Source organism: Vanessa tameamea, chromosome 3, assembly GCF_037043105.1.
Source record: "Vanessa tameamea isolate UH-Manoa-2023 chromosome 3, ilVanTame1 primary haplotype, whole genome shotgun sequence".
Lineage (NCBI taxonomy): Eukaryota > Metazoa > Arthropoda > Insecta > Lepidoptera > Nymphalidae > Vanessa > Vanessa tameamea.
In genome coordinates this window covers 762122-789986 of record NC_087311.1, presented here as the reverse complement: position 1 = coordinate 789986, position 27865 = coordinate 762122, and the positions used below count along the sequence as shown (strand labels likewise).

The following is a 27865-nucleotide window of genomic DNA, read 5'->3' as shown; positions in this document are numbered from 1 at the left end:
AACTACAGGCACAAGGGACAGAAGATGTTCGTTCCCAAGTTTAGTGGCGTATTAGTAATGCAAGGGATACTTCTACTTATATTTCTTAGAGCGGTAATGTCTATTACCAGGCCAAGGAATGTGGTGCCCAATTTGCCAGTACGTCTACCTATTTTATGTAACAAAAACAGCAAGCTCTTCCAGAAAGTCTTTGGGTAAAGGACATCATACTATAATCACTTGTTAACGGCTAGATAACCAAATCAAAAATCAAATTAATAGTCTTTATTTGTCTTTATATATTGTTAATAAAAGAAGCTTCGAGAGAAAATTCGAGAAGCTATCTGGAAACCGGCTGTCTTGGTATGGGCATGTTATGCGGAGGAATGAGGACCATGTTGTGAGAAAGGTTTTGAAAATGGATGTGGATGGATATAGAGGTAGGGGACGACCCAAGAAACGATGGATGGATTGCGTGAAAGACGATATGGTTAGAAAGAATGTTACTTATGAGATGACGTCCGACAGAGAAGTATGGAAGAAGAAGACATGCTGCGCCGACCCCAAGTAAAATTGGGATAAGGGCAGGAGGATGATGATATTGTTAATAAAATTTAATTTAACATGAACACAATATAAAATAATAAGGCATTGAACACGTGTATTTGTGAACTGTTACGTTGCTTCCGAGAGTAATAAAATAATTCACGGTCACAGAGTTAACATATATATATTGCTTTATATTAGAAGGTGTAATTATAAAATTTCTTTCTTTGATATTAATTTGATTTTTTTTATGTTATAGGTTACTTAACGGTAAGTGGGACCACCTGATGGTAAGTAGCCACCACCGCTCATAGACATTAGCGCTGTAAGTAATATAAATTATTCCTTACAACGCCAATGGGCCTATTATTTTATTATTATTATATATTGGATTTGGTTTCTATATACAAATAAGGAATTAATTTCTACATTGTATTAATATTTCCTATTGTTATAACTAAACAACTTTATTTACCAATGGTAAATAAAGTTTTTAAAAGAAATAATTGGTATGTTAATTCCATATTGAAAAAGGTGTTCACATAAAGTTCCTTTTAAAATTTTGACTTTCAATCGCTATCATCCATAGCTACCATCAAGGTTAGTGGCGCATTGGTTATGAAAGATATGATTAAAATTTCGATCCGCTTGCTCTTTTAAACCAATGCCACATGCATGAAAACTGCAGCTGTATAAAATAATACAACAATGTATCTAAATATATATCCCTGACAGCATATCTTGTATCCCGAAGTAAACTTTTCATGGATAACACGTAGTCAATAATGTGTGGACCGAGCCCCGAGTTCGCTATTCGTTCTCACTCCAGTCACGTTCGATCAGGCCGAATTGAAAGGTGCCCATGATTGAATAAAGATGGCCGCGCTAAGGGTTCAAACAAATCATCCTATCCATAAAAAGACACTCTTAGTTATAGGCTTAGAACTTTATGGGAAGTAAATACGTAACTATTATTACTTGAGTATTATTTTTCTGAATGTTAACAGATTATGTCATTTTGCAAGGTCACTGATGATGATATTATTGTGCAGGCAGGGTGTTGTGGAAACGCGTAGTGAACGCTAGACTTAGCAACTACTAATTCACCAAGTGAAATATAAATTTGCTGTTTGGTCGTGGAAAAACTACTTACACGTGACATACGAAAATCATACGAAATAATTAATATTTCTTACAGTGTGATTATCGATGGATGTTGACTGTTTATTAAATTATCTACTAGTAGTGCTGCCTTACATGAACTCACTTCATATCTTATTCGTATGTTGTAAACTGACTTCCGTTGACTATTTTGATAAGCGTATCCTTAAAATGTTATAATTATAAGAATCTGACGTTTAACGATTGTCTTCTACGGTGAGTTTTCGTTTCTCTTAAATATTATAACTGCTTATAGATACAATAATTGATAAATTTCAGCTAGGAATTATATATATATATGTATTTGATTGACATAACATTGTATTTCAAATGTTGGAAAAGTACTGTTTTTCTCGCCGTTTCTTCTTAGAGAAATCTATATTCCGAACCGATGGTTTTCGAAAATGTACCGAACATTCAATAAAATTCTGTATAATGTCATTAAAAAGTGTTTGTAAAAGCCAATTTCAATAAGATATGTTTTGTTTTTGAATATTTGGGTAAATTTTATCTGATTGGTAGTGCTCACGCATTTCATGGAGCACAGCTCATTGATTTGAGACCCAGGATCTGAGAGAGCCCTTCGAATGCCGTATTTGCAATCCATTAAGACTTTGATTGATTGACTTAAAGCCAGCGTCTATATCTACTATTGCACGCAGGGGTTGAATTCCACTGTGATGGTTTCATTTGCTTTATGTCATATAGCATTAGCGATTTTATTTCATGAAGGTGTGGATGATAATATGACTTGTACATAATCGTATAAAATAATTAAAAACTCGCGCTCGAGCACATTTTGTTTTTACCAAAATAACCCAATAAATCTTTTAATTTTAGGTTTTAAGATCTTGCGATTTTATTAATATTGATCAAACAAAATTAGTAATCATAAAATAAGCTTTTGTTATGTTGTCAAGTTGGCAAGTTACCGTCTTGGAAAGTAGACTTTATCAAAATAAGTCTTTTTTGCGAGAAAATTATGTTGGAATGAAGTAAAGTTCTAGAAGAGTATCAAAGTATGTTATCTAACAAACAACCTTGCAAGGAAATCACCACATTTTTATTTTACTTTATAAATTAATAAAGATAATAAAATAGACAAAATTTTAATTGAATTTAGTAAACATACTTATTTCTCTTTAATGAAGTAAATTTTGTGCTGGAAATTAAATTATTCCTAGACTTCTTTGTATGTTTCCTGATTTATGTAAAACCGTTTTCTTTAGAGAATGAATACGGCGTCTTGGCAAGTGCCTGCAGTAAATTAATTGTATTTTTGGTAAGAACAGCGTGTAAGGGCTTTGTCGGAGCCACCTAATTAGAACGTATGCTCGAGGGGAAAATGTTCATTGATTGCTAACAAAAAAAGGGTTCACTGCATGATAAAAGCAATTGTACCCTTAGCTAATTTCATTTATCTATTGCTCAATATTGATTTGATTGCCATAGAGAGTTCTGTACTTACTGTTCGTAGTTCTGTACTGCGTTGGCTGTCTTGGACACAGATAGGAGAGGTTGCCAGATGTCGTGCTTTGCTCCGCTCATGGCTCGACGCTCAGCTCATCTCACCTCCCAACATTTTTGACTAGTTCCTACGGAAGAGCCATCGTAGCAGTCGTACTCTTTAGTGCTATCTAAAAAGGTACACGCGAAGCCTCTACTTAACGGGAACCCGCGGTGACACCCTAAGGTAGGAAAAGCCTTCAAAGCCTATCGTAGGAATCGGGGCTGATAAACGAGCCATTAAAACAACGAAGAATAATCAATCAATAACTAACTAAACTACTAGAGCTTGGTTTGAAATAAATAGAAAATTTCAGACAAGAAGTATTTCAGTGACATCTCTAAGATTTATACATTTTTCTTTGAATTAAATCATGGCTATGTTTATTAGTCTATTAAAATAAATTATTTTTTTTGTATTCTGTTTTTTATAGTAAATGATTTGGAATAAACTGCGTTTGACAAAAAGAAGTCGCTTTGCTCTGTGCTGAAGTACTACTGCTTATGGAAAGTTTTATCGAAATCATTTCAGCGATGGAAATGAGAAACACCAGTTAAAGGACATAAATTATTTAACTTAATGTATTTAAATGCCAACTTTTTATACTTATAATATATTTGCTTTAAACGTATCTAAAATTAGTGTTCTATAACTATATATCAATTACAGCTTAACTTAGTATGCAAAAAGTATTTAAATAATACAGATTTTTGACATTAACTATAACAAACAAAAATTAATACAAGTTAGTATTACGATTGATTTCCACCAACCCGCATTGGAGCAGCGTGGTGGAATATGCTCCATACCTTCTCCTCAACGGGAGAGGAGGCCTTAGCCCAGCAGTGGGAAATTTACAGGCTGATTATGTTTTTTTATGTAGTATTACGATCCAATTATGATAAATAAGGACTTAAAAATATGCGGGTAAAATATAAAACTCCATAAGCACAAAACAAAATTAAAATTGACTAAAATATTAATTGATTGAATTTATATGTAAAACGTTTTTTTTTTTTTATATATATTTCAAAAGCTGTGTGGCTCACTGTATTATCAAATATATTGTAAGCGATACGAAGTTGATCGGAAAATCTAGTAATGTTATATTTATTAGGTATTCATTTTAAATTGTTTGTTTTCGGCAAAACAAATTCTTACAATTCGCAATTCTTAAACGCACTTTAGAATACGTGTTACAGTATTGAATTAAACGTAAAGCATCGAAATAGTTCTTATATATTATAAATTATTTAAAAAAAAAAACGTATTTACAAATTAAACTTACTTCCAAATGTTTTAAATAGTGAAAATACTACAAAACTGTCGTGAAGTCGGTGCCAGGCCGAAATAATTTACCATGTGGCACAGAGTATTAAGAAAACACATCATTCGTTAATATCAAAATGTAATTATAATTAAGTATAAATTATATTTATGAGATTATATAGGGATAACGTTATTCTGTGGAATGTAAAATAACATGAAAATTTAATTGAGTTTGAATACTGAATTAGTCCATTAATGCATTCGTATTTACAGATCAGTCCCGAGAATCATGTAGACTAGAATCTATACTAGAATATTCTATGCGATCAGCTCTGAATACAGAACTAATGCTCACTCTACGGCCGGTAAATGGGGCAAGTTCAACGGAATGGATCGGGCGATATTGTTTCGGCTCTGTGCGTGTTTTATGTTACTACGTGTACTTTGTATATGAAGATAAACATTTTACAACACCCTCTTGTCTTTTGGATCGTAATAAAAGTCGACAAGAGGATGACTTGGGTTAATATATGACGCTTTTAAATCTGGAAAGAATCTTGCGTTATTTACAATTTGAGTAGAACCAGTTTTAGGTATAATTTATATTACGATGAATTTGAATAAGGGAGTCTTTCCATTGTACGGAATGAATTATTATAAAACAACAGTGCTTAAATTTTCCATGTAAATTGTTCTGCATCAAATATCCACATGGGCATTTTAGATTTAATGCAATATTGTGTACGTATTTTCATTGCTATATTTTTTTGAATAATTGTTATTTCGAAAATCAAAATTGAATGTCAAGATCTAAAATATAAAACTTATCTAGCATCATGTTTAACAAGGAAACGGATATTAATTTAGTCTAAGGTGATTCATAACAATTATTTACAAAAATTAACAAACAAATAACACTTTTACTTTGTTCCAACTTTCCATGGTTCTGTTTCAGTAATATTTTGCTTTCTTTGTGTGTGTGTGTTTTTTTTTAATTAAACAAGAAGGATGTCGTACGGCTAGGCTGCTTAAATATGATAACTGGCTTTAAATACATCGATTAGGTTTAATTATTTTTAAGTTTTCATTTTAAACGAACACGCAGATACATTTGCTGTATATATTCTATAGTTTAAATGAATATAACATACCATAATATTATATATATTTTGTTTAAATAAATAAAAGAAAAAAAAACAATTCAGCGAGTGCAATCGCATGCAACGATTAGTTTTATTAGGTATCAAGTGATAGAGATCAGAGCTTGATCAGTTTACATTGCAATTTGCCTGGACTCAATAACAATGGCTTAATTCCACCAAAGCGTGCGCGCTTTAATTGAGCATATAAATAATCTAGACCGTACAATGGCTGCTCTGAATTGTTATTGGGTACGGACAATTGATAGCTACGCCTGAAGTATTTTGTTTTGTTTATACAGAAGACATATGAAACGTGGAGCTACCCCAGTGGTTAGAACGAGTGGTTTATATTATAACGCGTGGTTCATATTTAGGTTGGCACTGATCGTGAGTACTCCCATGTGCTTAATTTGTGTTAATAATTCATCTCGTACTTGGTGGCAGATTTACATTTAATTCAATACTGCAGTACAGACTGATCGATGACATGACGATTCAAAATTAATTTTATTATTAATTTATTTTTATTTTAATACGTCACCTGGTAGTAAATGGCATCATCGCTTATATGGGCACCGTCAGGTTTATTAAGCATTTCGTAAAACAATATGCCAACGAACTAAGTTGTTATATCCCTTGTGCCTGTACTTGCACTGGCTCAATCACACTTCAAACCAGGACACAAGAATACTGAGTATTGCTGTTTGGCGGTAATTATGTATACAGACGGGTATTTTTTTAACATTAAGAGCTTGTAAATTTCCCACTGCTGGGCTAAGGCCTCTAAAGGGAGAGCCCTTTGAGGAGAAGGTTTGGAACATATTCTACCACGCTGCTCCAATGCGGGTTGCTGGATACACATGTGGCAGAATTTCCTCAGGATATTTTCCTTCACCGCCGAGCGCGAAATGAGTTATAAACACAAATTAAGCACATGACAATTCTGTGGTGCTTGCCTGGGTTTGAACCCGCAATCATCGGTTAAGATGCACGCGATCTAACCACTGGGCTATCTCGGCTGGTGGTGGTGGTAGAGGATATAATCGAGAGAAAACTTGCACGTATTGGATAAAAATCTGCCACATGTGTGTCCATAATATTGCTCCAACGCGATAGAATAAACTCCAGAACAAACTCTCTTCTCGAAAATTCTTTTCTTTTTGTCCAGAATAAATGTCCTACACATTTAAAGGCCGCTATTTTACACAGAAACGATAACATACCTTACAATATCATCTAACGTTAGATGGGCAGTTATTGTACAAGTATGTATACCTACATATATTTCTAAAGTCAATTTAAACTTTTGTGTATCTCGGTAAACGCAGGCAACCTTCGTCAAATTTGCAGTACGATCGGTCCAAAGGGTTAGTCGATGCTGTCATCACGACAGAGTTATTTGCATGCATTTGAAATATTAGTCTTTTTGATCTGATCCGAGTAATTAATTGCTAAATGAAGTATAAAATAAATCCTCTCGTGCTGTAAGGTCGATTTATCACAATGAGTGGGAAGTTGTATTTAATTTCTCTTGGGAATTTAAATTGATATTACCGATGAATATTATTTATGTGCAGTGCAGTTTAGTTTTATATTATCTCATTAGTTTAGTAGCTAGCTTATAAGTCAGATCTTGTTGTCATTGGTTGAAACCCGGATCAGGCGAATTAAATGCTACTAAGTTTCTGTGTCAAGAAATACTCAGTGACAGTCTGGAATTTGGAATTAGTGTTAAAATGTCCATTTTTTTTAATTTTTAAAACATTTGTGTTATAGTTCCTTAATTTATTAATAGATGGCGTTGTTTACAATATTAGTTTTTCTGAATCACATTATACTTTGTCAAAGAAAATACTATTGGTTGGTAATTCAATATATAAATTGACTTGGGGACAAGTGGTGTTTTATCACCGCTAAGCAGTGATCAATCAAACAATTAAAGTCTGATAATAATATAATTATATTAATCACAAACAGACAAACATATATACTTACATACCGTTTTATCTATATGCGCTACAACCGTTCTACTTTCAATGTGTACTCGTTAGCTGAAAATTAGTTTTCATCCCTGAACCACAAAACAAATGATTACCGTTTAATATTTATGGAGTAGGAAGCTGATTGTGCAATTAAATGTTAATAGCCCACTGTTGGACTAAGGCATCTTTCTCTACTTTGTCTCTCCTTTACTGATAAAGATTTTTGATTCATGGAGGTTTTCGAAAGTTGCATTCCTTCACCGCTCAGTATGTATCAAATTACAGTTCACGAAACTCCAGCGAAGCCAGGGTTTGAATCCACAATCTTAGATGAGGATTTACATTTTTAACAACTGCGCCATCTGTCATTATAACAGCAAGTATAAATAAGAAAAATCGAAAATTAATAATGATAAATTTCCTTGAAGTAGTGCATTTGTGTTTCCATTGCAGAAATACATAACTAAATCAAAAAGGTATCTTGATAAAGTGCTGCCGTGTCTGGAACAACGTTACGGAGCGTAACAGAAATAAGTGTTACTTAAAGAAATTTCAGTGCAGTTGCCCGTAATGCATTGCGCTTTAAATGTTTAGGAGGCATGCTTGCACTTCACGATACGACGCAGATTTATAATATATTTTTTTTTATCTCGTAATAGGAAGACTGACAAACAGATGGACTTACTTAGCGGTAGGGCTTTGTGCAAGCCCGCTTGCGTAGGTACCATCCACTCATCGGGTATTCTACCGCCAAATAGCAGTACTCAGTATTGTTGTGTTGCGGTTTGAAGGGTGAGTGAGGCAGTGTAACTACAGGCACAAGGGACATGACATCGTAGTTCCCAGGGTTGGTGGCGCATTGGCGATGTGAGGAATGGTTAATATTTCTTGCAGCGCCATTTTATACGGGCGGTAGTGACCACTTATAGGCGGCGGGCACATTTGCTCGTCCGTCAACCTATGCTAAAAAAAAAATATTTTCTGTGAAGTTTTTGATCAATGTAATAATTGTAAAGGAAGCCGCAGGGTACGGTATATCGACGAGTCAATGTGAGAACACCATGTATATATTAGCCTCGGATTATCTCGCCTTGTATCGCCTCTACAACTAGGATTATGGACAATGCTCATGGTAACATAACACATGGTATTTATACAAGATTCTCTATTCAAATGCTTGAAAATATCGTTTCAGTTCGGCCGTGTTAGGGATAAGGCCTAGTTTATAATGTTACTGCGCGGTTTCAACTGCTGTTATAAACCTTCCTCAATAAACGAAAACTATCTTACACAAAATAAATAATTTCTTTATTGATATCATTCTCCTTCAGACCAATTAAACTAAAATTTTTGTTAGCCAAATTAATGATACTGATTTTTTCCGATAACTTAATCATCACTATCGTTTATTGAATTTACACAAAATATTATACGCATATCCATAGTAATATTATAAATAGGAAAACTTTGTTTGTTTGGTTGTAATGAATAGGCTCAAAATACTGGCTACTGGACCGATTTAAAAAAAAACTTTCAGCATTCGAAAGCTACATTATCCACGAGTAACATAGACTAAATTTTATTTTGAAAAAAAATAGGGTTCGGTAAGATATTTGGGTTTAACGGATTCAAGGTGTAAAAAATCAACCAAAAAAGTTACTTATTTTGCGTACGCTGCCTAAACTATAGAAGATAGAACCATAAAATGTTCAAATTAATTATAGATCTTATAAATATCTACAAAAAAGTCCGCGACACACTATACCTATCTGTGTCGAGTGAGGCACAACAACCATTTTTTTATTTATAACAATATTGACCTGGGAACATTTTGCTGACCGTGTCTTTCCTGGGTAGGCTTTTTGCAGCGGTAACCAATATCCAGGCGGGCGGAGTCGCGGGCGACCGCTATTAAACATATAAAAATATAATAAGCTTTGAATTTTCAATAAATATTCAATGTACACCTACAGATTCGGTCGATTTACACCTTAATTATATGTATAGAAAAAAATTGTCCGTAAATAAGTTTACAAAATCAGAAATCAAGTCATAATATAACTATTTACATCGCACACACACATCCATGACCTGTATAGTGCTGTAAAGTTTTCATAATTTTCGCAAAGTTTAAAAAATTCATCTTCTTACTTCTATTTATTTAAAAAATATATATTTTGTATCTTTATGGATTATTTTGATTTCCGTTTGAGATACGCAATCCTGTCACAAATCCGAAATATACGCGGACGAAGTCGCGGGCAGAAGCTAGTAAATTATAAATCTAGTTTATCACGAATAGCTCCGTTCAGCAGTCGAAACCGTATAAAAATCTGTTTGGTAGTTTTTGAGTTTATCGCGTACAGATTGTAGGATTATGTACTTTTCTTTTTCTAAAATATGAATTTAGACAGATAATTTAAACGACATTAAAGTCGAATGGTGTAAGAGCATCCTGAAACACACGAATCTCTTTATTTATGGTTAAACTGCTAAGGCAGCATTTTTGCAAGAAGTTTACGAAGTTGCAACTGCCGTGAAGCAGGTCTCAACTTGTTTCGCCGTCTATCCAGGGGATTTTGGCTGACTTCGTTCGTATATCTGAATGGATACGGTAACTTTGACAGTATGTTACGCTGCTTTATTAAGCGATATTTATAGAAGGCCATTTGCAATCTATGGATAAACTATTTTTGAATACAGTTACGAGTATTGAGAATTTGTTTTATGTCGAAATATTAACGGAATTATGAAATCTGTTTTTGTGTGAGAGCAAAGAAATGAAATATAATGTATATAACATTTATGTATATGAGGTATCTAAGTCAAATACTAACTTAGGTACACTAAGTGTACTCAGTACATAAAAAAAATAATTGTACTATAAAAAAGGGTATCCAAATAGTCGTAATTTTCCAAACAATTTTTTATCAGTTTCTAATAAAACCTAAAAGATTTCAATGGATGGTGATGAAAGGGCTTTGTGCAAGATCGTCTGAGAAGGTGCTAAACAGCCATTCTTAGTATAATTACGTTCTCGTGTAGGTTGAGTGAACTAGCTTAACTACAGACTCGCGAAAGTGGCCACAGTAGTTCGTGAAGCTTTTGAGGGCGATATTCGATATTAACTAGAATATCTAGAGCATTTAAAAAATACACGCATCAAAAAATCGTATCACTGTAAATCGGCTGTTTTAATATTTCACGAGAGCGATACAAATTTGTTTAGGATAGCATTATTGATATGCTCGTATTAATTTGGTTTGAATTGATCATAATATTAAAAGTAAATTACTGAAGTAAAATACTGATTCAAAGTTTCAGGACCAGATATCGTATCACAAACACCCAAGCTATAGAAATAATTCAAAACCCAATAAGACTAAAGTTAATAAAACTCGAGATGGTCCGTTGGTACGTTTACTCGGGGCTTAACGGCACAACACGCGAATAATAAATTTCAATAAGGAAAACAATCGTGCCGAGGTGAAAACAATACGCCGAGGAAACTTACCCCAATTTATGACGCGGCTCACTAGTGTATAATATTTGCATGAGTCTGTATCCCCGTTTTGTGTACACGAGTACAGGTATTATATTATACCAAATACAGGTAATTTGGTTCTGTTTGGTCTCTTAGATGATGTTCTAAGATATATAAATGAAAGAAACCAGTGTGAGTCTGAAGGCATATATCGTGTTGATATCTTGTTAATTATATGGTACTGACCAGCTTCGGTCACAGCGGCTAATCTGAAGATGAACTAGCCTTTTACGCAGGACATATTATACTGCACAGGTGTGTACGCAAACACAGGTGACCTCTCTATTCCCTTACTCTAAAACCGAGTGGACAGCAAATCCAACACGACCGGCAAGGGATCAGGCGCAGGACCAATTGCTTTAAGTGCTTTCCAGGAATGTTTCAAATTCCATTTACCTCAAACTCACTGAAAAACCCAATAACTTATTATCGGCCCGGCCTGGGGCATGAGAATTTCCCACTGCTGGGCAAAAATGAAGCAATCGAAAATTCAGTGGTGCTTGCCTGGGTTTGAAATTGCAATCATCGGTTAAGATGGCCATCTCGGCTCATGGCTGTGATAGGGTCATAAAACATTTACGAAAATAGAATTGAATCAGTTTAATCACTTAATGTCTCATTGAACAACACAGTATGTATTTAGTATAAACATATTGTCATACGTATGTGCCTTGAAAATAAATTAAGTGTGCAAAAAATGATAAGGAGTAAAACAAACGATCCATTAGATCCGTTCTACTTTCGTTGTCTAAAACAATCCCCTGCAAACTGTTCCAATCTGAATCAATGGAAATATTCCGAATAGTTTTATCGGAGTGACTTAAAACACATTACAAATTCAATCTCCCAGTCGGGTAAGTTGCACGCGTTCCTCGCGATTCTCCCTCGGATGGCTCTCGCATATTTGAAAGTGTGATTTGCCGCAAGGGACGAACAATTAAAAGATATTGTATTAAAAAAGTGTCTTTCAATTACTGTGAGTAGAAGTTCTATAGCGTAATAAATTCGTCTGGTATAAGCATATAATACGTCCGTCTCATCATAATCACTTTGAGACGGATCATAATCACAAATTGAGTACGTAAAGCTGAGTGGTACCGATGACAATCGAGATACATATAAAATAATAAGTAACATTTATAAATTCAATGACGATAACTAACCTAAAAGTCACCTGAGGAAGAATTTTCTGTTTCCTTTTCTGTATTCTTAACGGGAACCCGTTTTGCTATTACTGTAAAAACCGAATTTATATTTTATTTATTGCTCGCTTTTTCCTTCGTACTTGTACCAACATCACTCAGCTTCAGTAGCGATCTGGACTAATTATACCGCTGGGATTGGAGAGCGGGGGAATTTAGATTCGTTATGTTTTGAAATCGACACCCACTGAGTGAACAGAAATAAACCGTACATCGTACAACGCAATTCTATCTCAGTAAATATGAATAAATCAGTTAATATAATCGTGTCGTGTTTGGTATTACCAATCTACTGCTATTAACAATCTCACAGTAATCATTTCAACGTAGGTTATTAAGTTTACACTCGACGCCGGTCCATATGTAAGTCGGTCCATATCCATAGGGATATATTTTAATCTCAAATAATCGAATTCGAAATTCAATTCATTTTATTCGTAGTATTATAGAATAATTATATACTTGGTTATGTTCAAGTACAGTTCGGTTTTTTAGTTATGTAGACTGTTAAATAGGCCCCCTGATCGGTACAGAAAGAAATTCCTCACACCAATGGGTCACCAACATTGGTTACTAAGATATTATATCTCTTGTTCTTGTTGTACTCTGGCTCACTCTTCAAACCGGAAATCAACAATACTAAGTATTGGGCTGTTTGGCGGTATAACATATGATGGTGTCTACCCGGAAGGGCTTGCATAAAGCCCTTCCACCAAGTGAAGGTGTAAAGTTTTTTTATATCTTTGATATCTCATATACTTTAGTCACCGTGTGACAATTTAGTTCGCTATTAGACTTGATTACACAATACGGAAACGTTTCTACATATAGTGCGTATGTCACCTTAAGGACCGTAGAGTAATAACCCTATCAACTTTAAATATCTGCAATGAATGGTTAAGTAAGCAAACATGAGGGAAGGTAGCATACGATACGTCTTTATTACACGGACGACGGTAGCGACGCTATCGGCAGATTAATCGGCCGAGCGGCGGGTGTTTCAGAAAAGACCATCCTAGAGCACAGCCTCAAGACTATACATAAACGCGACATCAGAGTCGCCGAGGCTGTGCTGTGTTTGAGCAGGGCCCGCTGGATAAAAGAAAAAAAAACTACTATATACAGTATTTTTATATATTATTAATATTATTTATTATGGATTATTTATATATAATTTTAAATTGAAAAAAAAAAATGTCAGTGTGGGCCACGTCTTCCAAGAAGACGACAAGCTCGAAGTCCAGCGAAGATTTGCTGATGTTCAATAAAAATATAAAATAACGCCAAAATTTATAAAAATAAAATGTAAAAAAAGGCACGGGCAACTGTGAGCCCGTGGATGTTGTAAATTAAAAAAAAACGCATACGATATGTCTCTTCTCCGGACATTACTTATTCTTTATCTGTGCTAAATTGAAATATATCAGTTGTCTCCTTATTAGATAACAAGTAATCGAATAGTTGGTAGATAAGTAAATCGGAGAAGAATAATTATTCTTGTTTCATATTTCTTAGAACCTGATTGTTTCTGTCATTGAGTTTTACTTTTAAACTATTTTTTTATGAACAGTTTATATCAAGAACGATGAAAAGGTATAAGTTATTGGGATTAATGCTGTGTTGGGAATAAAACTATTGATAAAAAGTGGTAAAATTATCTATGTAATAAATCTCATTGTTTTTTTTTTTTTGATCGTTGTAGACATGTACTATCACAGATTCTACCACTGAAATCAACTTTGTATATAAGTGAACTGTGACGTTCTTTATTGGTAATAAAAGTTCTCTATCCTGATTGTTTTTGATAAGTATATATAATATTTGATAGTACGTACTAAGGCGTTGTTAGAATTGTGTATATGCCGGAGGATCTGTAGTAATAATAAGTATACTTTAGAACTCAATATGTAACAAGAGAGTTACGGTAAATTGAGAATAAAGATGACGAAAGATGAACAAAGATGGAACTGTAACAGCGTATGCATAATTAAAGGAACAGATAATATCACAAGAAGAGTAAAACACACGCGCCCGATTACTCAGATAAGGCTGGCGAATGACTGTAACTTCCAATCTCTTGTGCTAATAGCCCTTAGAGTAATTGTTTATCACATACGAGGTGCAACAGAGGAGCGGTCACGCCTCACGACGCGATAGTATTATATATTGGCGTACGGTGACTTAGCGTAAACGTTATTCAATCTGTACGTGCTTGTAATAGAATCCTGTAGAATGAATCTCATATAGAATTAAAGAACTTGCTTAACTCAGGAATAAGACTATGTTTCTTAATTTTTTTTATATATTTTTTTAACAATTATAATTAATGTTGTACGCGATCCCCAATAAAATTATGTATGTATCAAATCAATTATCCCGACATGACGAGTTTATGTTATATAAGCCAATGTTTATGTTGCCAGATTTAGAAAAACAGTATTATAATGAGTATTATACAAAGTGACAGATACTCGTCTGTAACATATAGATGATAATAATTCGTATAATATTTCATATTAAGTATTACATTCTAATGGAGTGTTACACGTATGAGTTGGCGAAGACCTCATGTGCTTAAGGATTTTATATTTTTTGTAGGCTTTATTGATTGTGACATTTTTAAATTATTTGAAAATAGTTTTCGAATAAAATAGGGCGCATTTTTTATTACAGCGCCAATGGTACAAATGTATAGATGAATAAAATGAGTAACAGAAAGAAAATCTTTATTTACAACACACTCTGTGACAGTTAAAATTAAAATATATGTTTGATATTATATTATGTAAACACTAGTAACTCGATGTGCAGTTTATAAAATTGTGTTATGATGTTATTTGCATGAAATCCATACTAAATTGTTTTTTAAAACTCTTCATATTTATATAGAAAAAGTATATAAGTTATTTGTAATACATCTTTTAAGCTCATCCCAAATACCAGTGTTCTTCAAATGTGATTAAAATATATCTTATAATTCTATTAGCTTTATATTAAATATTTACGTCAATAATTTGACGTTGGTCCTTTGGTTATGACAGAAATAAATTAATCCTTACTATCCGCACATATCCGTATATAAACTATATGGCACTGAAATATTAAGCTGTTGCTCGAAAACTTTACATTATATATAGTTCAAAACGTAGTTGTAAAACAATTTTCGCAATACCGGAACATTTCTGCAATTGTAAACTTTCAAATTACCGTTAAAAAGCAAATCGAACTATTGTGGTTCTCGATTCACTGCCATCGAGCTATTGCTAAATCAAAATTGTTTTTTTATTCTATTTCATTGTTTTGTTTGAAATATAATTTTTTTATCTTTAGTTTCGTTTATTTTAGTTACGAATTGTATTTGGAAAAGAAGTGAGATTTTATGACGTATAACTTTAATGCGTTTTATCACAACTTCAAAGTTCAATTTTATTCAAACTTAAAAATGCACGCAATAATATATAATATACTATAATAATAATAATACGACAAGTTAATACTGTAGTGCTGTCTCTAGAAAGAGAACCGTAGCTTGTCTAAGACAGAATACGTCAAAACTGGTTTACAGTGCCTCCCGTGCAATTAGTCCGTGTTGTGAGATATAAAATTTTTCCACAATCAAAATTTTGAATTAATACACCGATGGACTCATAAACTCGTTCAAGACGCCTTTGAAATAAACATTTTAACCAAGTATTGAAACTTTTATACAAATTTAAATTGAAACCTATAGTTTGGTTAGTTAACTTCATAACATCGTCATTTGAATTAAAATTTCTACGTTGATTCAAGTTTTCCCGCTCCAATGCCACAATTTGAGCGGCTTGTTGGGACGAAGAATCCATATTTATTGTTACTAAACCTTTGTTGAGTTTAAAAGACTAATAATAAATATTGGTAATAATAATACAAACCGCAAATGAAAAAAAAAAACAAAAATAATTAATTTCAAACCTTACATGAATTTGATTTCGTGAATGACATGCATACATTTTATTTCCCCGTTCATATTTTTACTGCAGTTGTAATTGTAAATTTTCTTTTTTTTTCTTTTTTATTATTAATGGACAGTGTCGACCTTTTTGTTTAGTTTAATCCAAATAGTTTGTATACTTATCAAAAATATTAATTTGGAAGATTGCTTACAATTAATTACATTATATTTTTACTCTAAATCGCTTGAATAATTTAAAAACACGTGTGTATTTAATTAGCCATGGGCAATATATTGGGCATTATACCTTTAGTAGGCAGGTCAGCAAGTGGTTAAAATTGTATCGTTAATGAGTAGTATGATTAGATTTGGTGCACGTTAGTATCGAGATTTTACGCTACATATTTTATTGGAACGAAGTTCTTTTACGAGGATTACAGTTGAGTGAAGTAGTAGAAAACGTGACGTAAGGCGATATGCCTCCTCCGTGCAACGTTTCCCTCTCTTTCTCTCTCTCTGTCTCTTTCTATTATATAAAATTACTAACACATTTTTTTGGTGTTGTTACTTTATTTTATCGTTGTTGTTTAATACATAATATAAAGCGAAAGCAAGTTCGTTCCAATCAAATGATCCCACGACTCCTCTCGTTTTATAATAGTTATTTTATTTTAACGGTATGATCGAATAGCTCGCCAAGCCAATAGCGTCAGTTCCAGCAGACTTAATATGCTGCATCCGAAGAATGAGTTGAAAACACCTCCGAGTTGAGCTGAAATTAAAGTACTATTAGTATTGTAATGAATAAATATTGGACAACATCACATACATTACTCTGATCCCAATGTAAGTAGCTAAAGCACTTGTGTTATGGAAAATGAGAAGTAACGACGGTATCACAAATACCCAGACCTAAGACAACATAGAAAACTAATATTTTTTTTCGACATCGACTTGGCCAGGAATCGAACCCGGACCTCGGAGTGGCGTACCAATGAAAACCGGTGTACACACTACTCGACCACGGAGGTCGTCGTCTATAGCAGATACATCTTTTATTTTGTCTTGCGGGTTTAAAATAAGTGAGCCAGTGTTATTGGAGATAAAATATAATCAGCCTGTAAATTTCCCACTGCTGGGCTAAGGCCTCCTCTCCCGTTGAGGAGAAGGTATGGAGCATATTCCACCACGCTGCTCCAATGCGGGTTGGTGGAACACACATGTGGCAGAATTTCGTTGAAATTAGACACATGTAGGTTTCCTCACGATGTTTTCCTTCACCGCCGAGCACGAGATGAATTATAAACACAAATTAAGCACATGAAAACTCAGTGGTGCCTGCCTGGGTTTGAACCCGAAAGCATGGGTTAAGATGCATGCGTTCTAACCACTGGGCCATCTCGGCTAATGAATATTAGTATTAGTATTTGTATTGGAGATACACGGGATTTAATATATGAGGTGGCCAATTTGCTAAAACAAATAAAGTATACTTACAGAATAAGTTGAAAGTAGTGAAATAGGATTTCCTTTGGTAAACTCTTTCGACGTGGTTCGGCAAGAACACGCGCACGACGCTGACACGCTCCAAATCTAATCCATCGCTGAAACAACATTCTGAATCAGATCTTTAAATCGATATAAAACATAAATATATATGTTGCATAAACTTGTTACATTATTTACTTGGTGGTAGGGCTTAGTGAACTCATCACATATTCTAACGCCAAGTAGCAATACTTAGTTTTATTGTGTTCTTGTTTGAAGGATGAATGTGTAAACTACAGGCACAATGGACAAAACATTTCAGTTCCCAAGGTTGGTGGCGTATAGGTTATGTAAGGAATGACTAAAATTTCTTACGGCTCCAATGTCTATAGACCGCGGTTACCACTTACCATCTGGTGGTCTATTGGCCAGTTGACCTACCTATGCAATGAAAAATAAAAAGTGTTGCATTTTATTCATGTGTTTTAGTTTGCAAATGAGTTAATATAGTCACAGGCACAAGGGACATTGCACCTTATATGTCATGGTTAGCAGCGAATATATATATATTTTTACATTTATGACAGAGTTAATTTGATTGGCGAGATGCTGCCTACAATCAGGTGAAGTATTCACTCATCTACCTCTATACAACATGATAAAAAGACCACATACTTATCGGTTTGTCATTAGCTGCCTAGTGTAACTGCGAGTGGGTCTTATAGGTCTTTCAATATATTGTTATTATAAGTATGTATTTTATTAAGTCAGCTATAATGCTTAAGATGACCATTTAACATCGGATGGAAGGCGCGTCTGATACTTTAAATTATATTTCTCAAATAGAAAAATGGATGTAAGAGATTGTGCAGGAAGAAATAAATAAATATTCACAACAAAATAAGGACGTAAAAGAGTTGACGCTTGTTAGAAACATCCTTAAACAGCCGTTTTATTAAACACTGAAAAAATAAATAAAATTTAGTTAAATATATCAAACATTTACTAAAAACTATCATAAGTGGGCGAGTGTTGATTCAACTCGAAACTTGATATCTTAGAAATCTCCTGTTCGACGCTGCACGTAGCAAGACAGTCGCACTCGTCAATAGCGTAGGAAACTGAAAAATGACACTTTCTGTTATCTCTATATCTAATATATGTATGTATAATCTCTGTACTTGTCCATACTTGTCTATACTAGTCTATACTAGTCTATACTAGTCTATACTAGTCTATACTAGTCTATACTAGTCTATACTAGTCTATACTAGTACTAACTACTACTAACTAGTAGTACCTATTATAAATGCGAAAGTAACTCTCAGTTACACGTCACACTTAAACCACTGAACCGATTTAGATGAAAATTAGTATGAAGATAGTTTCGGGGAAGGACATAGGCTACTTTTTGTAATTTACCCCCGCGAGAGGCTAAATGGGGTTGATGGTTTGTCTGCTATAGGTAACGTTTTATAAATTTTGCGCGGGTAAATTCGCAGGTTCAGTTAGTTGGTTATAAGAAACAAAATATGTTAAAGTAAAAAAAAAAACAATATTCGAGTCAAAATCAAGTAATACCGGTATTTAATGTTACAATATTTTTTAATCACTTTAAATATTTTTCTTCATTTATCATCACCAACAGGAAGGCTCAACTTGGCTGCGGAGAATACTTAATGTAGTCTTACAGAATCATTAATCAAAATTATTTGTAGCTTAGCTTAGCAGGTTGTTTTATGCGTACATATTAGGTTTGGGAGTAGAATAAAAACCACATTTGTTGAATACCTGTAGCATCTCTGGAGCAAATCAAGTTTCTAGCGCGGCACACAGGTATCCCTGGTAGCCTGGGGTGCGCTAACTTTAGGCAATGACAGTTCCTTAGGGTGCGTTCCATCTCGCACTCCATCAGGCAGTATGTCCTACGTATTATTTTAAAATATTTATTACGGTATAAAATATCTACTCTAAAAACTTCCTTGACCAACTTATCGATTGTAGAGTTTTTCATAAATATTGAAGTTTTTACTCACTGAAGCGTAAAATTCTAGAATGAAAAAACCGTCTCTCTAACGATACTTAATATATATTGAAAAACGCTGCGTCACCTGGCTGATATGGAATTTTCTTTCGGTCTTCGGTCTCCTGCCGTAACCATTATGTTAAATAGGATGTTCTAGAATATTCTATGTACACATACGCTCCTTACCTACGCTTCATTCAACCTGGCGCACGAAAAACATCGAAATATAACGATAATCGAGTATTCATGTATTTATGACAGATCAATATGCGATAAAATATCCTAAAACCTATACTTGAACAGTCACGAGTGACAAATTCCTGACCGGTCAACTCAGATCATGCGTATTGTAACTCGAACCCATTTTACGTTATCACACATCTAAAGCCATTCCTACTCATATGGCCTTTGTCCAAAGCAACAACAGTATCGTTGCGTTCAAGTATGAAAGGGCAGTGTAACATAATGTAAGAAACGATCCAAAACATTTTTACTTTGACAGATGACAATGAACAGATTTGATCAAAGCTAGTCTGTTGATTGACATATATCCTCGATCGAACTAAAAATTGGGATCAGACAGACCGTGATATCGCCCTTTATTTCCGCTATCCTAGTAAAATTTTTTTTAAATACTTAAAAATCACTAGAAATAATACTTTAGAGTCACTTAATTGGTATCAAGTTCAGTATTCTTCAGCTTTTAAAAGAAACAAAATATTGAAAATACTTATGATAAGTTGGGAAGTATTTAAGTGGTTGGTCGGATAGGGAGCAGCCACGCAAATCCGAGCGGAGGGTCAAGATTTCTTCCGAGGCTTGCATCGTTCGAGTACTGTAGCTAAACCAGGTCTCTAATCCTGGCGATATTGGTGTTCCATTCACTGTTATGTCCACGTAGTTCTGTCCTGGTCGAAGCGCTAACTGCAAATTGTCAAACGGAAGTCATATATTTTAACTACAATCCTGAGCAGATATTTTCTTGCTTGTGCATGTGAACCAATCTTCACGGCAATAGAAATTGGGTTGGAAAGTATAAAAACATAAATGGATTGTGCCCATATTTTTGGCAAACATTGCACCTAAATTATTTACAATTAGCTACATTTTTCTGTTATATGATATAAGAGCATTTATACGTACGTAAAAGTGACTAACAGATAAAAATATGTAAGCAACACTTATAAAGCCGTTTTGGAAATAGATTTACATTACATTAACAGCCTGTAAATTTCCCACTACTGGGCTAAGGCCTCCTCTCCCTTTGAGGAGAAGATTTGGAGCATATTCCACCACGCTGCTCCAATGCGGGTTGGTGGAATACACATGTGGCAGAATTTCGTTGAAATTAGACACATGTAGGTTTCCTCACGATGTTTTACTTCACCGCTGAGCACGAGGTGAATTATAAACTCAAATTTAGCACATGAAAATTCAGTGGTGCTTGCCTGGGCTTGAACCACAACTGGGCCATCTCGGCTCGGCTTAGAAATAGATATAAATTTGATTTTGTTCTGCACAGATACCCATTTGTACATGAGGTCGATGTCCGAAAGGTCATCTCTCTGGTGCACGGCCACTTTTAGGGAATGAGTGAAACCAACGTCTTTCACATAATAGGCTTCCTTATTGGTCTGCACGTCGTGCATCCTCTTGTCTTTTAGTTCCCTGTATAATCAAAAAGTACCATTGCTCACGGCCTTTTACTGTACTTTTGGCCATTTGTGAAGTTTTGGATCGGATTTTAAAACTCGGAACCGTTGTAGGTCACGTTCTATGAAGGTAGTTTTCCGGGTGTTTCATAATTTTTTAATGTACATTTTATGACTTTTCACTTGAGTAGAGCCGTGATTAGACATATGTATTTACCAACGATGATAAACTTTCTATTACATTTCCATTAATAATTTTATTAATGTCATTCATGGATTTTGTAACAACTTATTTCGATGGACTTCAGAAATGGGTTTACTGTATAACATGGAAATTTCTTATGAAAAATCTTATTGTTAGTGAAAGAAACTATTGTTTGCAAAGGTAAGTATATAAATAAGTATTGTTTAAAGAAGTGTTTCTTTGAGCCACTAAATAACTAGAACTACGTTAGTTTTTTTAAGAGTTAAGAACCATAAATTAAATTTAAAAAGAGAGATCATGCGGGAGATCCAGTTGAAATGAAGTTACCTTCGCTATATATTACGTATTAACAGTAAATCCACAGACACAATAAAATAAATTAAAAAAGTTTGGGAATATTTAAATTACAAGAAATATAATTTAATACTAACACACACAACAACGTAATAAAAGTACAGACAGAGAGATAGAAAGGAAAGAGTCTGGAGTGTAACGGTTTTTCTTAACGCGAAGAGTCCTTCAGTAAGCCTCATAAATAAAATCGTTCCAAATATTAAATTTAGAAGACTTCATCGTTTCCAAAATATCAAGGTACGCTTTAAAATTTAAATTATTTTAACAAATTGATAAAATGTTACCTTTTCAAAGAACGACCGTTAAAAGTGCAGCAGTAACCGACGCGAGTGATCTCTATTGTAAATACTGATGAGCAATTAACAGTAGTTCCAAGCCATTGACACCTGACGATTTAAAGGTATCTACTATAATATTATGATTAATAGAATTATAATCTTAAGTAGAGATAATTTTTATTTGGTTATAACTTACGAGTGTTTAAATAAATCTTGGAAAAGGACTTAAACCTTCTCGCAATTGTCGTATTGATTAGAAGTCTAACAATTATATGGGATTTCGATGACAATACAATAAATTGGAACTATTGAATAGTGCCGATTATGTAGCTGATGTCTTAAAGACCACTTGAATTTCGGATTATATTGTTTTTTTGACGAGTCCCAAACATTATACTGACAAAAGAGTATCTGTTTCTTAGTTATTATAACTACAATTCATGCTAACATATTAATTTGAAGAGGTTTTAATTACTAAACTTTAAAATTATTATTCAGTTTGAATCAATTATTATAAAAAGAATATTACTTCAAAAGAATTTCTTCACATGTCGGCGTTAAGCGAAGAGAAACAGCATCGATGTCAAGATTATTATAGTCTATCAATTCCTCGATTCTTTCTAAATCTTCAACATTAAATTTAGCGTCCGGGGAGGCGAAAGCGCTTAGTTGTTTAATAATACTTCTGATGTAAGTGGCGTTCATTGAAGCTGGATATTGTCTACAAATAAGGAAAAAGTGTTAATGAATTATCAAAGTCTAGCTATGATTCGTCTGCATCTTGAGCAACTTGGTTAGGAATCCTGTTATATTTTTTTCTTATGGTATAGTTGGCAAACGAGCAGGAAGCTCATCTGATGAAAAGTAAGTACCACCGCCAAAGGGCATCTGCAACACTAGAGAGCTTGCAGTTGCGTTGCCGGCCTTCAAAAAATGTTTACGCTCTTTTATTGAAGGTTTCCAAGTCGTATAGTTTCGAAAAAATGCCGGCGAAAGTTGGTTCCATAGAGTGGTGGTGCGAGGCTATTAATGCCTTAAAAATCGCACTGCTGTGGATTTTCGGACATCTAGGTAGTGCAGATGAAACTTCGAATTTTGACGCGATGTCGAAGGTCAATTTCAGCCACCGGGATTGATCGAAACAATTCCTTCAGTAGATCACTGGCCGAGCAACCCCGACGGAAATCGTACTCAGTAATAATAACATTGCCGAAACTGTATGCCTTTCTTAATTCTAAAGACAGCAGAGAAGCTTATGGTCAACTTTCACCTATACATATGAACCTACGATATATCTTTACTAATATTATAATAGCTTTTGCTCTTTCATGCTCAACCAACTGAACGAATTTGATGAAATTTGGTATGAAACAAGTTTGAACTTCAGGACAGATACTTTATTATGCCTAACACGTATCAACCACAACAGCGACAACAAGTTCAACATAAATAAATAAAAAATCGTATAAATACAAACTTACATTTCGTTGACGAATTTATCCATTTTGTCCTCAGGGTAACTAACTTCTGGACATATTATTACGGAAGGGAACAAAATTCGTTTCCTAAGTAATTCAGTTTGTTCTATACGAGTAGGTCCGCTGAAATATCTTTCGATAGTCACATAGAGGACCATGAGCGAGGAACAGAGTAGTAAAGCCAGAGATATCGACCAGTACCAACTAGAAAAAATATCAATAGTAATCATATTTACCGTAATTCCGTTTTTCAATGGTAATATTTATAATCGTTATAGTCGCTAGCTTATGCGTTATTTTAACTCGATGTTTGTGTAACAAAGTATTTTATTGTCATTGTTTATTTATTTAATTAAATTTACCTACATTTTATTTTATATTCTACTATATTAAGAACGACGTAACAAAAACCTTTTTGGATTTAACCGTACATCAGTATTCATTGAAATGATAAAATATATCTATACCCAATAGAACTATTGCCGTAGGAAATTACGTTTTAGTTATATAATTCAGACGAGTGGTTTTCTACAAATTTGACAAATACCACGAAATAAAACTAGCAAAATGTTCATCTTGTCTTCAAATTGAGTTAGAATTCGAAAACACATCTTAAGAGTTAAAAAATAATTAAGAAAATAATATTTAAGGGACCTGTATTTAGTATCGACGAGTACTTTTGCACCGTGAAATTGCGCCTGTCTTAAATATTCTTTGAATTTCATTTTGAGATATTTACACTGAATTTCCGATATAAAAGTCGTTGAAATAATTGTCGTCTACAGTAGGAGGCTTTTTATTAGTAATAAATATAAAACGTGATATTTAAACTCTATGTACGTACATTAATCATCATTTATCGATTTCATATACTCATGACATTGATGACATATAATTTAGTTTGATTGATAATAATCTGTTTTGTTTTTTATGAATATTTTATAGAGACAATTGAATAGATAGTAAAAATTACGTTCTATTAAATGTTAATTACAAAGGTTATTTTATGATGATTAGTAAGTAAGAAGACAAGTTTTTTTTTAAATATACACATATTATTATTTAAATAAGAATTATTTACACTTTGTTTGATTATTATTAGTATTTTTTGATTAGGGTTAACAGCCTTTAGAGAGAATTTCGGTGGGCGTGATTATTCGTGTGAATGTGAGAGCTCCAGACGACGACTGTATAGAAGATGTGGACGCGTATGTCGAAACGATCCCACAGCCTCTGTAATCCATTTCGAGGAAGGACACCACAGAGGGTTGTAGTTTTTAGTTTCTGACACAAAAAGTGACACATTTGTTACGTGTACTGATTTGTTTTGTACGGTTGAAATGAAATTGTACAGAGTAGTTTTTTTTTAAATTTCATATATTCCCTTCAAATGGACGCCTCTGTGTGTGAAAAGATCTATATTGACATATTTAATTTAAATGAATACTTAAACTCATTAAAGTCAATATTACATGACTAGTTTAAGAATAGCTAATTTTTAATAATCTCAATACATCATATACAAACGTACACACATTACATTTACTCGTACTTTATGAACATGCGTAACCATCTAGATGAACTTATACTTGGTGGTAGGGCTTTGTGCAAGCCCGTTCGAGTAGGTACCACCAAGTCAACAGATATTCAACCCTAGAAAACCAATATCCTAGAAAAGTGAGTAAGCCAGTGTAACTATAGGCAGAAGGGATATAACATCGCAGGTCTCAAGGTTGGTGGCGCATAAGCGATGTGAGAAACCGTTAAAATTTCCTACGGCGCCAATCAATCTGGGTAATGGTGACCACTTACCATCAGGTGGCTGATTTACAAGTCTACCTATGCAATAAATACATTGCCGGGAAAAAGAGGTGTCTTTCTATATAAAAAAAAATGTCTATTTAAAGTTATATTCTAAATGTTTATGCATCGGTGTGGATAAAACATTTTTCGAAGATTTTTTTTCAAATTGTCTATATTTCCTGACGATAAAAAAAATAATATTATATAATTACTTGAAAAGGCTTGTTGTCACGTATTTTTAAAACATATATATTGTCGGGATTTTATAATTAAAGACCAACAATTTTTTTAGTAATAGTAAATATTGTCGGAGGGACATCAGATCTACAGTGGGTAATCGTGAAAGGAATACAAAGAACACTTAGTTAATATTTAATTACACTATTAGGTTCACACACAAAGTAATCAAATTTAGAATTATAACAGTCAGCACTTCAGGAACGGTAGGACAGTTCCGTGACCTCACTCGGCTAATGCTTTGCAGTAAGTGTTCTGCCCTGACCCGAGCGATGCCTTCACGACTCTGTCGAAAGCGCGCTGAAGATAGCTCCGAACTACACCGAAGTCAAGTTCACAACCGTAGGCGCGCTTTTCGTTGCGTTGAGTGTCTGTACGCTTAACCGGATGCGACAATATAATATGTTAACACTAATATTAGTAATGTGAAAAAGAAGAATGAAGCCCTGGTGAATATTTATTTAATGTTAAGGTTATGAATTTTGTGTCAACTATGAGTTTTCTTTTAACGATATGATCGAACAGCTCGCCAAGTCAATAGCGCCAGCTCCAGCAGGCTTAACATACTGCATCCGAAGAATAAGTTGAACACGCCACCGAGTTGAGCTGGAAATAAAACACTATAAGGATGGGAAATAATATAACGGATATAATATCTATTGCTAAGCCAAAGAGTCCAACAAGTTTTCATTAATGGAATAAAGTCTTCGGGGTCTATGTTAAAAGTGGGTGTTACACAAGGATCAATTTTGAGTTCTTTTTATATCTAGTATATATAAATGATTATCCTTTTTATATTTAAGGTATCTCAATTCAAATTAATCTCAATCTCGGCGGTCAAGGAAAACATCTGTTTATGATAAAAACTTGTCACCTGTATATCAACCAATCTGTGTTTGATAAAATTGAGAGGAACTCTTAAACCCTCACTGGGACATTGACATTCTTCTACTTATGAAACCCTTGAAGATTAGCGCCTAGCATTAGAATCAATCGTACATAAAATAATAATATTAATAGAACATTACAGGTTCACCTGGATGGGTTAGTTGGTTGGTTGGGTCCACACCTCATCAGTTTTTTCCCCGACACGAATACAAATGCAATGTTTATACGGTTTTAAAAATGAGTGTAATTATAGGCATAAAGGTAGGTATCTTAGATCATCAGTTAATCCAATACACTATTAAAATAAATAAAAGTTATAAAATTTACTAACAGAATAAGTTGAAAGTAGTGAAATAGGATTTCCTTTGGTAAACTTTTTCGACGTGGTTCGGCAAGAACACGCGCACGACGCTGACACGCTCCAAATCTAATCCATCACTGAAACAACATTCTGAATCAGATCTTTAAATCGATATAAAACATAAAGGTGGAAAACAACGACTTGTATTCTGTTGCAGTTTGAAAGTGAGCCGGAATAGTCACAGAAACAAGGTTGTCGCCTGCGGTTTCGCTCTTGTTTTCGGGGTTTGTCGTTTATTTTTGGGCATAAAAAGTTTATGTTCTTCTTTGGAGTTCATGCTTGTATCATACCATTTTTTTTGTAGTGTAAGAGCAACAGACAGATATACGGATAGACAGTTACTTTTGAATTTATAATATTAGTAAAGATAATTTATATTCGTCTCGGCGATATTAGCAAAAAATAAATATAAAGTAAATTATATTAATTTCAAAATTATAGGAATATATATTTTTTTTATGTTCCTACCATATAAACAATACATAAAATATTTACTAGAAGTTATCTAAGGTGGGCGAGTGTTGATTCAACTCGAAACTGGATATCTTAGAAATCTCCTGTTCGACGTTACAAGTAGCTCGACAGTCACACTCGTCAATAGCGTAGGAAACTGAAAAATTTAACCTTGTTATTGTCTTGGTACATACATAATGACATATCATTGTTACTTATTACAAAGCCGCCTTTCCAGGTTAAATTATCAGCGTGTGCTATTATCAGTGACGCTCGAACTTACAATATATCTTAGTGTGAGTACGACGACTAAATAGAAAATACAGACTTTTATAATTGGGTTATCATTTGAATCAATATTTTATGAAGAAATTCATCA

The 27865-nt window shown here is 33.8% G+C and overlaps 1 protein-coding gene across 1 annotated transcript; it reads right to left on the bottom strand.

Moving 5' to 3' along the window:
• Positions 1-16934: 16934 nt before the first annotated feature.
• On the bottom strand, positions 16935-23770 carry LOC113397107 (sodium channel protein Nach-like). Its single transcript, XM_064218129.1, has 9 exons — positions 23748-23770; positions 22796-22987; positions 22273-22374; positions 21304-21445; positions 20508-20701; positions 19543-19676; positions 18758-18872; positions 17761-17867; positions 16935-17035 (listed from the first exon to the last, which is right to left on the bottom strand). Exons 1-9 carry the CDS (start codon positions 23768-23770, stop codon positions 16935-16937), a joined length of 1110 nt encoding a protein of 369 aa, XP_064074199.1.
• Between the last annotated feature and the right edge of the window lie 4095 nt (positions 23771-27865).